Source organism: Osmia lignaria, chromosome 8, assembly GCF_051020975.1.
Source record: "Osmia lignaria lignaria isolate PbOS001 chromosome 8, iyOsmLign1, whole genome shotgun sequence".
Lineage (NCBI taxonomy): Eukaryota > Metazoa > Arthropoda > Insecta > Hymenoptera > Megachilidae > Osmia > Osmia lignaria.
This window is the reverse complement of record NC_135039.1, coordinates 10,911,016-10,926,970: the sequence shown is the minus strand read 5'-3', so window position 1 is coordinate 10,926,970 and position 15,955 is coordinate 10,911,016. Positions and strand designations below refer to the sequence as shown.

Genomic DNA, 15,955 nt, shown 5'->3' with positions numbered 1-15,955 from the left:
AAAAAAGTCAGTCCTCGAAAGCAGAAATCTTTTTCACCCGTCGTGCTTGGCATACACGTAAAATTCACGTTCACGTGAATTTCGTAAACGTAATACGATGAAATATATATATATATATTCTTACCATCGTTATAGTGATTCCGTTCTTTATCCCCATTTATCGCGAGAATGTTCGTTACGATACGGATCTCAAAGCGATTCGGACAAACGAACACGCGTGACAACGAATAATACGAATATTTAAATCTAGTTACAAAGAATTCCCGTAATTGATCTAACTATTGTATTGCAGGAAATTCCGTTTTATTTTGGTGTTGAGGTTAACTTGTATTCGCATACTGTGTTTCTACACTTTCTTAAGGTGCGATCGGCTTTAAAAATGTTCGATTGAAAAACAATTCGCAACTGAAAAAGTAAGAAAAATTGAATTGCATAATGCGCTCGATTTCTACTTTTGCCGCAATCGAAAAATTTCGATTATCGATCGAACTATAGAGGCGCGAATAATCCAGATTTCAAACGTACATAACCTAGGAAGTTCGATCTAGAACGAAAACATAAATTATTAGTAAAGCCGAACGCATTTACAATTGACACTGTCATACACAAACACACACTTTTCAATCCTCGACACTATTTTTGTGGTTTCACTCTCATCGATGTTTTTTTTTTTATAGTTGATTTCTGGTTCGCATAAGCGGTCAATGGGCGCCCGTAGTTTTGGCGCGCCGCAACGCGCAATTACAAATCGTAATAATTATACCGACACGCTACTATATATTTTTCAATATAATATATTATATATATATCTACTTGCTTGATATAGCGATCAACGATAGTTGTTTTTTCTTCTTCTTCATTTTTTGTATGTATAATTTTTATATATATATATATTTATTTTTCTCTCTCACACATACGCACCCTTGCTTTGGATCGTTTAGCAGCTTCGATGGAAGGGTGAAATCAACCCTCGAACCGTCTGAATATTTATTTAAACACCTCATTCTTAGTTACGATTTTTTTTTTCCAGTTTTGTCGCGCAAATACTGATAGAATGTACTACTTCATCTTACATTCACCATTACTTCATCGTTCTTCGCTCTGATGCCCCTCATTCTTTCATTCTTCGACATTTTGTTTTAAAATTAATATTTATACCTTCCCATTTTCTTGTTACTTTTATTGTATTTATATTTTAACGTGTTGCTTGCTGTTGCTCTGTTCTCATTTTGACATTTCTTCATCCTCTCATTTTCTTCCCAATCTTTTGGTCACACACTCACTCATTCATTCAATTCATTCTTCTTAGAACTTTATAGACTTAGAATTTTCAATTCTCTGAGCGATTTAATCGCCTGATTTCTTTACATACATACATTCATTCATTTTCTTCAATTCTCATCCATTCATTCTTTATGTATATTAAAAGTATTCTTTTGAAAATCAATTGCGCGTTATATCTCTACTTTGGATATATTTGATTGAAATTTAATAAGAATTGAAATTGAAGATTGCACAGCTAACGCTTGATGCTTTGTTCCATTATAAAAATATAAGATTTTAACGCAAAGTAGTACAGTTAAAGATCCTTCGTTAATCTTTTTGATACAGAAAAAGAAACATGTAATATTTGTCTTAATTAACTTGAAATAATTACAACATAATCAGTGACAATTAACGCGCAAAAGATCTTTCTACAGTGTATAATACAACAAGTGAAATACAATTACTCCTTCACACAATGTTCGCTAACAGAGTTTCACAGGCTCCTTTCTAAATAATTATAAGCTTTTTCAATCACTTAGACAGTGACATTATGATCTCGTGATCTGATTATATGTACACTTATCATAGAAACTCCTATAAATAATTATGTAAATATTATAAAATCGTCAATTAATTAAGAACAAAGTAAAATTTGTTCAAATGCAAATTACATTAGCGTTCATCCCTTTACATGCGATATTCAACTGCAATCTGCATCAACATTTATTTATTAATACTCAGTTTTTCCTAGTATTTCTATTTATCTTCTTCTTTTTTTTCTGATATTTTCTTTCATTTATGAAATTGTCAAATTTAATAATTATTTTTCTAAACATTCATCAGTCATGATTATTGTCAAATAATTAAAAAGGTAATAGGAATATTTTTTAGTAAACAAATATCAAAAGAAACGAATTACAGCATGAAATACATGTATGGTCGACGAACTATACCTCCATTTACGCCATAAAAAATTCATTCATACCAAAGCTAGTCTTTGTAAGGAGATAGAAAAAAAGAAAGATAATTGAATTATTTATAATACTGTGAGATAGTAGATATAGAATAAGAACAGTATGAGATCAATGTTGATTAATCTGACTATGAAAATAATTTGTCGATGAATTTATAGATGAGGATGGGCATGTTGTATATCTTGTTTTATGAAAATATGAGGTCAGAAGATGGATATGTCGAAAAACTGAATGATTTGATGCACTGCAACAAATCCTTTTTCTTCATTATCATCGAGAACTGACTAATTATATTACAGAAAGTGAAGAAATCATTTTCTGCGTTGAATTATTATTATTTTTTTTTTAAACAAAGAAGTATACTTTTTCTTTATTAAATATCCTCAATGAATGAGGCAATTTAAGAAGATTAATTTTCAGAAGAATTTAATTATTCAACAGAAGAATAGTACTCGTGATAATGAAGAGAAAGGCAACAAGTTCATCGTGCACATTGTATAGTGCTTCTTAGCTACACTTTCGGGGCTAGGTCGAAGCTGCGACTAATCCTAAAAAGCGTGTTCCTCGTTTGTCTCGAAACGTGATACGTTTCTCTATCAAATACTCTAGAGGCCCTCTTATTCCTTCTTTTCTTTGTTCCAAGTTTTTCCTCGTACATCCTCTTTTTTTTTCCATTTTTCTTTTTTTTAAATTCTTTTTATTTAAATACTTCACTGAACCCTAAGAATTCCCTTTGTAGGCCCGTCTATCCTCTACAGAAACAAAAGGATCTCTTCTTCTCTATGATATGTAGGATGATGAAAGCTTTAGGGTAAAACCTACGACCTAATTATGCCCCTGCTCGATGAAGGATGGAAATGACCAAGCACACTCCTTGATCAACGGATTCAATCCACTCAATGCTTAGGTATTGTGGGCCCCTCCTTGTTCATCTTTGATTAATCCTCCTTACAACTTCACCTAGAAAACTAGAATCAAGTTTATATCTATTCAAAACCAATGAAAGGTGTTTAAAATACATTCAAATCATTTTCATTTTTAGCTGAAGCTTTTCAATGAAGAAAAGACTGAACCATTTGAAAACCTCTAATGGACACTTACTTATTTTATAAAAGGGGCCCACAATTATTGACACAACTCTGAATCCGTTCTTATCCAATTAACTCCCCTTCGCAACCAGATTGAATGAATTCTGACTGAGATATGTGTTCGCAGCGATCCCCGGAGATAAATGTTTTCCTTTCTACATTATAATTCACATAATTATACAAGAAGCTACAACTCTTCTGGAAACTACGTATGCAGGGCTGTATCTAATCTGGGACCCTTACACCTGAACAGCCACCAAAACTGTACACAATGGATCAGAAGATTAACTGGCCCCAGGACAGCCAGCTTCGACCCCGGTACACATATATGTCCTCTGTGTATGTGTTTCTGTGTGTGTGTGTGTGTGTGTGTGTATACATTTCTTCCTTATATCTTTTCGAATAACTGTGTCAAGCGCATCAAAAATCATCCACACGTGTGATGAACAGGATGCATTCTACTTATTTACAGGCTTCGTTTAGTCTCTACCTTCTCCTCCTCGTTCTTCTTTTTCTTCTTCTTTAACATCAAGAAGAAAGCGTTTCGTACTTCGAATCCCCCGAGATGTGAAGCTCAAGAAACAATAGAGAAATGTGCCCTTTTCTCAGTCATTGTTTTCTTTTCCTTTTCACTCTGTACATTGTTAGCTCGTTACTTTATCTAATGATTCATAAGTCTGTCTCACTTTGCTTTAATTCTATTTACTATTTGCTGCTGTTGGCTGCTGCTTATTTGGACTTCGTGGAGCACCAAATATGGGAGAATGAAGTTCGTCGTTTCTACGTCTACGTCATATGGTGGCTCGAGGAATTCGATCGTCATCGTCGTTCATTTTCTTCTTCCTCTGTGATCCCTTTCTGAAATTTGTGCTGCTTCTCTGAGCTGTTATTCACTGAACATCACATAGGTTATTGGAAGAATGAACAACGTAAATCATAGCCAAGCTGGTTAAGAATCCTCTTCAGGTTTGCTACTGAGAGCTCTGCTTCACCTGCTTTCTTCGTTTCACTCTTCTTACCTTGCTTTTAATTCTTAACTAGGTGATGGAGGAACTTGAAAAGATGAAGATGAATGATTTTATTAAATGTTGGCTTCTGATAATCCAAAACCTAACAGACTGCTTACTTAGAATAATTCAATTTCTGACCTGAATCTCATAACAATTCAAGGACTTTTGGAAAACATTGTTCCATTCGTGTCTTCCTTTCCATTTTCTTATGAAATTTCTCTTCTTTAGGGTGCAAAAGAGACAACGGTTGCACCCCAGCTACTCTCTGCCTCTAAATTATAGAAAAATCATGGACAAAATCTTACACTCTCTCCTCTCTGTTTCAGACACACATACATATATTTTTTTGTTCATTTTTTTTTTTAATCTTTCAGTATGACAAACGTGGTCCATCGTATATACGTTAGCTAGGATTCGACGATTATAAAGACCTGTTGTAACGCGGGGAAATCAGAAACAATGTTGGTACCCATGAGTCATTGAAGAAACTAATACTGTTTACTCTGAAAACAGTAGAAAAGCATCCTCCTCGAATCTTATTGTGCGGGGTGAATATCCAGAGCCGTCGAACAGGTGATTGAAAAGAAATTCAAGTTTAAGATTATTCTTTTCTTCAGATCTTCCTCGCTTACCTTTTTCAATTTCTTCATCCAAACTTTTCTGTTATCTCAGTTTTAATAGATAAAAGGTTCTTCCCTACCTTTCTTCTCTTTGAATTTTCATCTTCTATTCAAGTTTCTCCCCTGCGAAAGGCATTAATCAATCACCAAGGTGCTTCGCTGTCTACTAACAGTCTCTAAAAGAAAATTTATTACTTGTACTTCTGTCGCAGAACAAAACTCTGTTATTCACCAGATGTTTCTTCTCTTCAACAGTTTTTCTTCTTCAGTTTCAGGTTTAAAGTTCAACGGCTCTGCTTCGACGAATCATGGTACCAGCAGGAGAAGCACAAGTATTTTTCTCCAGAGGAAAAGATGCACTGGAGCTTATCAAAATCATCGACCTATAAAATATCGCTGGGTTGTCATAAAGAAGAATAAAATTGTTGAAAGATCGTGTGCCACGGTAGAAAATACAAGCCGCTGGGTTATCGTTCGTTTCTTCTGTCCTGATGGTGTGTTCCATAAAACGCGATTGCACAAGAGAATCAGGTAATGCGAGCACAATAAAAAATTATATTCTTATATCGACGTAAAGCCCCTTCGCTTTAATTTGTCCACCCTCGTATCTATTCTACTTCATTTGTCTCCTCTGGTCTCTTCTCTTCTTTTCTTCATCTTCATTAGGTTCTGTTTCATCGAACCAGTGTATCCTGATAAAAGCACGCAGTTCTTGGCCTTTCTCTCCCTGAAGTTTCGTTGTGAAGCGAGAAACTAACCGAACACCATTGTTCCATGAGACCCTTCAACCCTTTGCAATTGGATTTCTTCAGTTTGCTTCACTGAAAGCTAATCATTGATTCTTCTTAAGAGAGCAAAAAATATAAAAGCAAAGATTTCAAGTAACAGTTTTGAACGATTGCAAAGGGTTGCTATTTCTCCTTGGACCATCTGATCACCCCCAATCGCACCTATAACAATTTTCTATGACAAGTGGCATCACTTAGAGGTACGATGCAGGAGGTTGATGAAGTGTGCGCTCAGAAGGTTCATAGTGAACGAGGAAAGAAAGATAATGGCGAAAAGGAATTGGAGAGCCATTACGTGTCAGACTTAGTTCCTTCGCTCAGCTTTCTTCAATCAAGGGGTTGTTTCAGAGCGACACACCATCCTTCGAAGGGTTTCCCTTTTCAAGCTGGGATACCCATGTCTCATCACATGGTAATTATTCTTATCGAGTGTGTCTTTGTATTGGAGATGTTTAAAATAAAATAAAATTTTTTTCCTTACAGATCAACTAAGTTTCTAGTGGATATTAGTTAACTGATTGTCACATTGTTGCTTCTGCTAGTCAATCTGTTTGTCATTTTTGAATAGAAGATACCTTCCGTTGGAAAGTTTCAGCCTGTAACTTGGGAATCCTTCGATGGATGCGTATCACTCATTCTCAATTAATAATTATGTATACGTAGCATAATATATAGGTATAGGTGTATATATAACAACAGTTAATCATACAAAATTGCGGCAGTGTGCTTTCACGTATAATTAATGGTACGCGTTATGTGTTGTCTTTTTTTTTTTGTCATTTTTGGACGCGTGATTTCATTGTTATTATTTTAAAATTAGGAACGTCGAGGAACGCCGGACGCCGGAACGTTTTACTTTTTTAGGATGACATCCAAAGTCTTTAATGAACTACACTTATGTACAAATATTCTGGTCAGTCGGTATAGGATGACTCCTTTAAAAAGAGCAAATTCGGTTTTCTTATTGGGCCTGATTATACAGTTTCTTGCAGTTATTTCTACTGCAATATTATTGTGCATTACAGTATCTCCTACTGTTCTACTTATTTCCTTTAATATTTCTCATCTTTACACCAGTTTCTGTAATATTTCCTATTACAGTATTCTTTTATTGCAACATTTTCATGAAGCATATTTGTTGCAATGTTTCATGGAAATCTTTTGGTAATGGTAAAAATTTGTTACAGTCATTTTCCACTGTATACTTATCACTCATCGCATTGAATAGAAAAAGTACAAAGTAATGGTACAAATATAAAAGGTAATAATATAGTTTCATAGTGTATATGATTAAAAAAATTAATATTAACTGCAGTTCAGACAATAGGTAGTTCCTACATCTCATTGTAATATTCCAAGCTTATAGCTTTTCAGACTTTTTGTAAATTTTCATTTAACCTCCTAATTATTTGAAGTACAGAAGAAGTTTAGGAACTACCTAGATTTTCCAGAAATGTTTCACTGAAACGTGAAAGGGGAGATGGTATCCGGCGTTCCATCGCGCTTACACATCGAACGACAGTGAAACAGTCGGGGGTTCGATACAATTAGGATGCGACTAATTAGTATGGTACAATGAATTATACAATAATCCTTGACTCTTGTCTACTCGAAAGAAACACCATCCTGGTGGCATAATAAAAATAACACTGCGTGAGAAAAGAAATGACTACGTTGGTGTGTATCTTTATGCACACGTATATTATGAATACATTATGGGCACAGATATATTTGCACGTTGCAACAGCAATGTCCAATGAAGATATTAAAATATTATAAATGTTACGCTTTTACTTTTTCAAATATTTATAACTTATTAATTAGAAATAATTAGATTTAGCGTAGTTTAACATTTGAAGATGCCAATTGAATTTACTCTGTATTCCTGAACAATGCTGATGTACAAACGCTGCATATATCTTGTGACATTTACATAGACTGCATTCACATACAAGGGCACGAGCGAAATAAAGCAATGGTAATAACAGTCAACCCCTTGAAGCTCTAAATATCTTCAACAGTATACTTTCATTAGCGTGAAATACTGTTTCAAACATTTCATTTCCATATGAGAAGTGGAAGTTTTGCTTACGAACAGTTTAATATATTGTTAAAGTAATATTTAGTAATTTAGAGGCAACGTTTCTCCAAAGGGTTAACAAATACCCACTGATCCTAGCGTTATCATTATCCTGCATACGATGCATTTTATACATTATTTATATGAAGTTGAACAATAACTTTGTTCAGTCTGAAATGTTTTTGTTATCTCAACAATAACATCTGAGAAAGACAAAGTTATTCATTCAAACTCTGTGAATCGCTAGAAATTGTCAAATAAACTAACTTTCTGATTGTTCATTTTAGGAACATGTATCTCCAACCAAACGATGCTTCTCACAATCAATTATTCTCTACGCTACAAACACCAATACACTAGAACAACAAAAATATAACAAATTAACTGTTCGGCTCTTCCCAAGTGAATCAACAAAAAGAAATTAACTCAAATGACAATGTCTGACAATTCACCCCGCATATATGCGAACAGTTTATTTATATATATTACCAACTAACAATAATAATAGCAATAATAGTCGAGTTGTCGCTCGTGTCCCCGTCGACGATATCGTAGAACAAACGAACTCCGGTTCGTCCTCGTTAAATGTTTTCTTCTTTACGTACACAATATAATACTGGCTATGTTTAGTCGTTTACAAGTTACAATTAACTTTGTTTCATTTTTCTTTTACTTGTAATTATTATCGTTTCTCGGTGAGTTCGACTACTTTCCTTTTTTAGTTACTTCCCCTTTTTTCGATCCACCTCGTCCTTCCATTGTCTTCACTCTCAGTTCGTCAGTTTCCTATTGTCAACATGTACAAGAAGTGTTTGGAGTCGGTTTCTCAGCTCCTGAATATCTTTATGTGTTATATTTATTTATCAGCATCTGCGTGCACTTATACCCAGTGCCTCGTTTCTTTCTCATTCGTATACGTGGACGCAGGCGTCGTGTACTTCAGCAGTTCCATCGTGTTTCTGTATACGAGGGCTAGCTAACCTCTACAAGTAATAATTTTTTATCAAAAGCACATGTATATCGTAACTAGCCTATGTGTGTATATATAATATGTATATATATATATTTATATAGTATATTGTATATAAATCGACCGTTGTGTTTGTGTAATTTGTTTTGTTATGTGTTTACGTTATTTCTCATATTTCTTCCTCGTTTCGCTTTCCTGCCCTCCCCCCTCGTGCACCGTTCTCTTTTATTCCTTCAGTGTGATCAGTCTTTGTCGCCTTTCTTCTGCAGCCGGTGAAGAAACGTACCGGAACTGTTTAAATTATGATCTCTGAACCTCGAGCAGCCGGGAAATACCTTGAATTTCATTGAAAGATCAACTGCAGAAGCGATGTGCCTCTTTGAGCTGAGGGTGTGCGCGGTGAATCGTTGGGTCTAACCAAACACTCGTCTCCGTCCCTTTGTTTAGAGAATTTTTTAATAATTTGGATAATTTATTTTTCAGTCGCTTTTTGTAAATTTGTGCAGTTCCAAGACACATGGGACGATCTCAGATGTTCCCTGTACGTTCCTTTCTGTTTCTTCAGTTTCTGCTCATCAATCGTATCACTCCAATCAATGCTGGTCTTCTGAGAGAAGCTTTGGCGGGATCTTCAATGTAGAAAAGAACTTTACATGGTTTTATATTTTCTTCTACGATATTTGTGCTTGAAGAAAGATGCGTCAGACTTACAACGAACTCTTCAGCTGTGAAAAGAAAGAATTGTGTTCTCTTTTAGAGCGGTAACTCAGTTTATCTTCTTCGAAAGAAGATTCATATGTATAATAATGGAATTTTGTGCAAACTTTTATAAATTAGGAACCTGTTCATCGATTACAGTTATGATAACTGTGAAAAGACAACGTACTTTGCAGCCAAAGAGTGAAATCCTTCCATGAACATCACTGTAACGTTAGTTAGCAGTTTTCTTTGGTGTGTTACTCGACAGATATCTCACCGGTGAATGATTATCAAATGAATTTTTATGAAGAACATGTAAAAGGCTTCCAGTCGGTCGTCAGATCGTCAATTTCAGCGTTAGATATTCTTTAATCGCGAAGATTTTTTAACGAATATTCGCAGTGGTCCCATTATGCGTATCGTTCCACGTTTGGAAAACAATGGTCGCTTTTATTGTGCGTCTGGCGACAAAATTCAGCCTTGATTTATCATAGTTGCACGTTCGTTATCGTTTGAACGTATCCTTTTAGAAGAGCATACATGTAACTTGATGCGCTGACTGCCAGAAAAAACACGTATAAATATTTCCAAACACAACACATCGTACAACAAAGAAAATTCCCTAACACAGCCAACAATGCACTAATATTCTCAAAGAAGAAATCACTTGACTCGATAATGTTGAATATAGTATATATCAGACTTAAGTCTTTGGTATAGTTTGCTGTTCCAAGAACAGCATGTATTAAACTTCCAAATCATTGCAGTCAACGCGTTTAAATATCTTTGGAAAATCAAAAAGAAGAACATCTCTTCCTGTCTTTAGCTTTTGTCAACACACCACAAGAATGTTGAATTAAAATGAAAGAGAAATTCTTAACGCATTTGTTCACCATTCAAGGATTTCTTCAAAACAAAGAAAAGCTTTGTTGTTGTAAATTTGAAAAGTAGAATTGAAAATCAACACAGTTCTGATCGGTGAACAATGTTTTAAGAACTTACGTTCATTCTTCCTTCCCTGAATCATTTGCAAATAACAAAATCCTCTCCTAGTTTAACAAGCTTCAAATTCTCGTTAATAATCGTGTAAAACGTGTCTGTATTCAGTGTCATCAGCGTTGGGCAAAACTGAAGCATCAATCATAGGAAAGGCTGCACTTCATCTTAGGGAACCAAAAATTGTTGAATAAAAAGTATCAAATCTTCTTTAGTACACATGAAAGTATCGAATACAGTTTTCGACCTGAAACATTCGAAAATGCAAGTTAAAAATCGTGGAAACTAATGGTTTAAAAAATACAATTGTGTGAAGAAAGTGTATTTTGCGTACTTTGACAGGTTAGTACAACGCCATATTGCTTCTAGCTATCTTCAGATTGGTTCGCGCATAAATTCGAAATCGAACTTCGGAGTCGCTTCCACGACGAAGACTTTACCGATCGCCTATGTGAATTTTTGTGGCGTAGGTTTCGTAAAATTAACGAAACACATCTTATGGATTTTTTGATAGCAGCAATCAAGAAGCAATATGTTTTTAAATAAAGTAAGCGGAAGTTAGTCATTACAGCGAACCAATCAGAGAATGCGTAGAAACAATATGGCGTCGTACTGACCTGTCAAACATCAATAAATACGTACATTTTTACACAATTGTATTTTTAAAACCATTTTTAACTTGCATTTTCGAATGTTTCAGGTCAAAAACTACAAGACTACATATTTTGGAACCGTTAATTTCTGCTCCTCTAAAACGAAGTTTGACCCTTGAAAAGTATCGAAAGGTTGTTCAAACGATGAATGGAAAGTGAGACATTCAAACTATTCAGGACGCGCACCCCCGACTCGATCCTCGTGTATTTGAAGAAGATTCTAATGCGTCTTGGGTACGTGCTGGTGTCGATCGTCGTCGCTGGCTTCAGCGTCGCCCTCCACGCCTTTTTCGCCTTCTTCCTGATGCGGTGTATTTCCCTCTTCGGTGTCGACGCTGCTTGACGGAGTGATTTGTTCTGTTCCAGGGCCAGCTGAGTTGGTCGTGACCCCTTCGTTGCCCTTCTCGAGTCCCAGGCCACCCATGAGGCTCTTGTTAATTGGCTCCGGCGAGGCTTCCGACTCCTCGCTGCTAGGTGAACCGGGAGACGAGACTATCACCTATGCAAACAGAGACGCCGTATCGCCAGCGTCGTTTTCCATTAGTCATGCAAGCTTCTTCGACTCAAACAGGAAGCTGTGTGTGAAAGTATATTAACCCTTTGCACTCTGACCGAAGCGTTAGATTTCAAAACCCAATAAGAAACGTGTCTATTCTTGTGACGAAGGATGATTATGAAATTAATGTGCAAAGAGTTCTGTATTTTCATGGAAGAAGATTTTCATGATTATGTGTGCAAGGTGGATGCAAATGTTTCTATGGTGAAAGCTCCGCTGAAGGATTCTTGAAGCCAAAATGAGACTTCTTGTTGAACAAAATGTTTTTGTCTTTGAATGGCGATGATGAAGCGGAACTGAACTGTATCTAAAGAGAATATGAGATGCTTTAAATTAACATTGTTACATGGTTAAAAGTAGAATTAGTCATTTAAGTGTCTCATCTTGCATACTATACTTTGGCATTCTTGCATTCATCGACGAAGGGTTAAGATTTGTGTGTTCGTTGGACAAGGATATCTGAGAACTCAAAGAATATTGTGTACTTGAATACAGTTTCAATAATGCACAGGTAATTCATAGTCTTACATAAAAAAGGTGAATATAAAACCGAATTCAAGATGCAACACACTCATGGCGCAATTACCACCGTTCTAGGTGTACTAATGATCTCTCAGACTGATTTAGAGTGTTGTCAAAAGTTGAGTGGTAGGTCAATTAAAATAAACTACTTAACACTCTACGCTTGCTACTCTTAAGAAGGACCACTTTCCCTATGTTTTCTCTTCGTTCCAATTTTAATTAAGTAAACATCTATGCGACGAGAGGTGAAAGTACATTGTAAGAGTACTCTAAACTCTGTGCATGAACGCTTGTACATCAACCAACTGATAGACAGAGTAAACATAACAAGTTACTTTGTGTTTTAATTAGACGGTTATTTGGTTTCTTAGGTTTAAATTGTATACAGCGTAGAATCTTTGGTAATCGTTTGAGTGGATTGCATTTCTTCAATGGTCCCGTACATTTTTACACAATTCCTTGGAACCACCCACGCAGACTCTGTGCAAATAAAGTAGAATGGAAGGTGACAGATGAATGAGTGTATAGATTGGTTCTCTGATATCTGAATATTCGGGCCATGCAATATGATAATGATAACTAAAGGCTGATTTAACGCGAATGAAAACGATAATAACGATAATACCTGTGCAAGAAGCGGCGTCTCTGTGCTGTCAGCGGTTTGGTAGAGCCGGCAATTTGCGCTTGCTCTGAAGAATACGTGCCCAAACGAAAAAAGATAAAGAAGACAACGTAAATCGTCACTATATAATAAGAAAGACGTCGAGAGAGAGAGAGAGAAAGAGAGAGACTGGCGGCAAAGAGAAACGAAAATCATAAAGCAACCGGTATCTTCATCGTTGCACCCAAATATAAATGTACAAGAACTGACATCGAGACATGCACGGAGGCGTTTTATTTACACGGATACAACACGCGACATCGTTTCTTTGCAAATTGTTTGCCAGGCAGAACAAGCTCAATTTTTCAAATGAAATTGATTGATCAAATGTTCTCTTAATTTTCTTCATCTTTCAAGGAAAGCAGTAGGATTCGTTTGTAGTTTAGGTGCATAGCGAACAGTCTGCAACAACTGGTGATTAACATAAAAAAAAAAAAAGATCGCCGAGAGAGCTACACGTGAACCTGGAACCGATATGAGCTGAGTAAATGAATGGAACGTATGCATGAATGAATGAGTAAATGAATGGAACGAACGTTTCACTGATCCGAGATTATGAAAGCGCGTCGGGATTTGTTCTGCGAAGCGAAACAAAAGGGAATGAACAGAGTCTTTATACTTTGCCTATCATGCTGTTCACAACACGCTTCAGATATATATAATGCATGTGATACACGGATAGAAAAAGCGAAGACTGTTGTCGAATTTCTTGAAGCGTTTCATTAAACTTTCCTGGTATTTCTCTTCTTAATTTACAATTTTTATAATATGTGAAACGAAAACCAGGAAAGTTGTATCTTTGACCTTCCTTTCCTGTCCATCCTCTGTACAAATGTTTTGCGAAATGTGTTCTTCCAAGTACGTATTCTTTACTTACTTAAGGCGTCAATGAAGAAAGTGGAACGTCTACAGAGGAGGGAAGAAGAGGTTGGTGAAAGATTGGAACGAACGTCGCCGAGATAAAGCGAGAGTAGTGGGAGAGCACTAACCTGTCGAGGCTTGACCGGTGGTGGAGGACGAGTGGAGGCCGCGAGAACCGCGGCTGTTGAAGTTGGGGGCTGTTGATGAAGTGAGTGTTGCTGCTGCCAGGGCAGCCCTGTTCGTCCCAATGTTCCCTGCATTTGATGCGGCACCTGTTGCTGCTGCTGTTGCTGCTGCTGATGCTGCTGCATTTGGTGTTGACTGTTGTTGTGCTCTGCTTGTTGCGTAACTCGAGGAAGCGCTGAAGCGACTGAAGAAATCTTCCGAACTGTCTGTGAAATGAGCGACTGATTATTCGGCTCTTATTCTCACGGTACAATTGTTTGATCGGAACGATTCTTCATTGAGATCATTTCGCAATCATTTTCTACCCCGGAGTTTAGTTTCAAGAAAATATATTGTTAGGAATGACGACATTACCTGACTTAACGGGCCATATTTCAAGGAGATACTTGAGTACAGCTATTGGCTGTTGGAAGTCTAACGGTGGCCCATTCTCCTCGGAATGTAACATCAAAACTGGCCCGAAACAGACTGCCAGACTTGCTGGTGACATTTTGTTGCACTGCGACACCACCATTGCCAAGTGGTCCAACAAGTAAATTAATGTGCACTATTCAAAGAAATGGAACAGTGTAAAGCAATATTTTACAGATTTATGAAATCTGATTGTTCTCTGGTTAGATACAAACCCTGTTCACTTTTGGCAAACAGTCGAGTATACTGAACATGAGTTTGGCGCTGCCTTGTGGATCATCTGGTAAACAGACGGCCAGTGCATCGACCATCATTTGGTAGAGGCACTTTGTGAAAAGTGGTTCAGGAAGTTCTCGTAGGTAATCCTTCAGCACACCTGAGGACAGATTATCATAAATTAAATGTCTATTGAAATTGATCTGTAGAGCAGGCCTGTCTAACTGCTACACGGGGGAGGGTCAAAGGGTAGACCCTCGCCCACGACGAGGGGGGGTCCCGGGGTCTTTCCTACAGCCCCAGTGCAGACCACCGTGGAGTATCACACTAATCCCACACTACCCCCGGCCCCTCCCCAGGGGAGTAGGGGGTGTCTTTTGAAGATTTCTATCTGCTAGAAGGGAAAGAGCCACTGCTTCAGACTTCCCCCACCATCCAGTAGTGTCAGTATTGGGGCAGCGGTTTCCTAGGACCAGGGAATACGCGTCAAATATTGGAAGAGTCGGGACACCACCTGGAAGAGTGGGAGGGGCCAAGCTCGAGCTCCGTGGTGGGGGAAGGAGCCACGAGTGGCCCGTGGGCCACAGGTCAGACAGGTCTGCTGTAGAGCGTTATTTGTTGAAGAAAATAACCAGTAATAACGTTGATATCTGGTACATTATCAGGTGACAGATTCACTGAACGAGCATTCCTTTCAAAGGCTTCTCTAAGTATCCTCTTCTTGGTCGCTGATCCACAAAGCCTGTACAAACCGATGATATCGAGACCTCTTCTCTCAACTTCCTCGACGCAGCGCCAGACAATTATAGGTACGTTTGGAACACCCATCGCCAGGGCGGTGGAAACACCTCCAGGAACTCCGCCAGTTTTACTCTCTCGGCTCACCTGAAGTCAAAGTAACATTCCAAATGATACATGAAAGATTTAATAACTGAAAGACCTGAAAAGATCACTCACCACTGTGTCAAGATCAACTCCAAAGAGAGGTGCAACTCTGGTGGCCAAAGATATGACTGGAAGTCCTCTCCTTCGGAACGTTTGCTGAGCATCAATGTATCGCAGTCTTAAGTAGATCGTGCCACGTGGCTCGACCTTGACAGCCAGCTGTTGAAGAGGCGATTCCTTCAGGAGGCTCGCTAGGTGCACCGAGCCCTTGTAACAAAGTTTATGCCTATACTGAGGATCCCAGGAATAGACGAGCAGGTCCAGTTGCCGGTTGCCAACGAGGTCCAGCTCGAAGGTCTCGTCCCAGTCGAACATCAGGTCACCGGTTCGCACCACTGTTCTTGCTTTGTGCACCCTGTCGCACTCCAGCACGCAATACAAGTCTCTTAAGCCACAGCTAGCTGTATGATTTTTAAACAATAGAGAACTTTTGGCGTTGCATTTCCAACTCAT

At 37.6% G+C, this 15,955-nt stretch overlaps 1 protein-coding gene and 1 long non-coding RNA gene across 19 annotated transcripts in view; one reads left to right on the top strand and one right to left on the bottom strand.

The window, feature by feature from the left end:
* Nucleotides 1-660: 660 nt before the first annotated feature.
* The window catches only part of LOC117608958 (Rho GTPase activating protein at 100F), a 28,577-nt gene continuing 13,282 nt past the window's right edge, over nucleotides 661-15,955 (bottom strand). For 3 of the 18 annotated variants that reach the window (XR_013062567.1, XR_013062575.1, XR_013062574.1), the window contains 9 exons: nucleotides 15,515-15,903; nucleotides 15,190-15,442; nucleotides 14,557-14,717; nucleotides 14,285-14,477; nucleotides 13,873-14,132; nucleotides 10,826-11,643; nucleotides 10,498-10,738; nucleotides 9,683-10,054; nucleotides 661-9,521 (listed from right to left, as the gene is read on the bottom strand). Coding sequence is in view for 9 of the 18 variants with exons in the window: in XM_076689683.1 (XP_076545798.1) it covers nucleotides 11,365-11,643; nucleotides 13,873-14,132; nucleotides 14,285-14,477; nucleotides 14,557-14,717; nucleotides 15,190-15,442; nucleotides 15,515-15,903 (1,535 nt within the window). In the remaining 9 variants the exon portion in view is untranslated. Of the gene's footprint in view, nucleotides 10,055-10,497; nucleotides 10,739-10,825; nucleotides 11,644-12,813; nucleotides 12,912-13,760; nucleotides 13,790-13,872; nucleotides 14,137-14,284; nucleotides 14,478-14,556; nucleotides 14,718-15,189; nucleotides 15,443-15,514; nucleotides 15,904-15,955 lie in introns of those variants that run through there. The other 15 variants (XR_013062568.1, XR_013062569.1, XR_013062572.1 and 12 more) reach the window with 15 other exon arrangements.
* Nucleotides 5,952-7,793, top strand: LOC117608960 (uncharacterized). The gene is made up of 2 exons (XR_004582466.2): nucleotides 5,952-6,158; nucleotides 6,230-7,793. It is a non-coding gene; the product is annotated as an uncharacterized LOC117608960 (long non-coding RNA).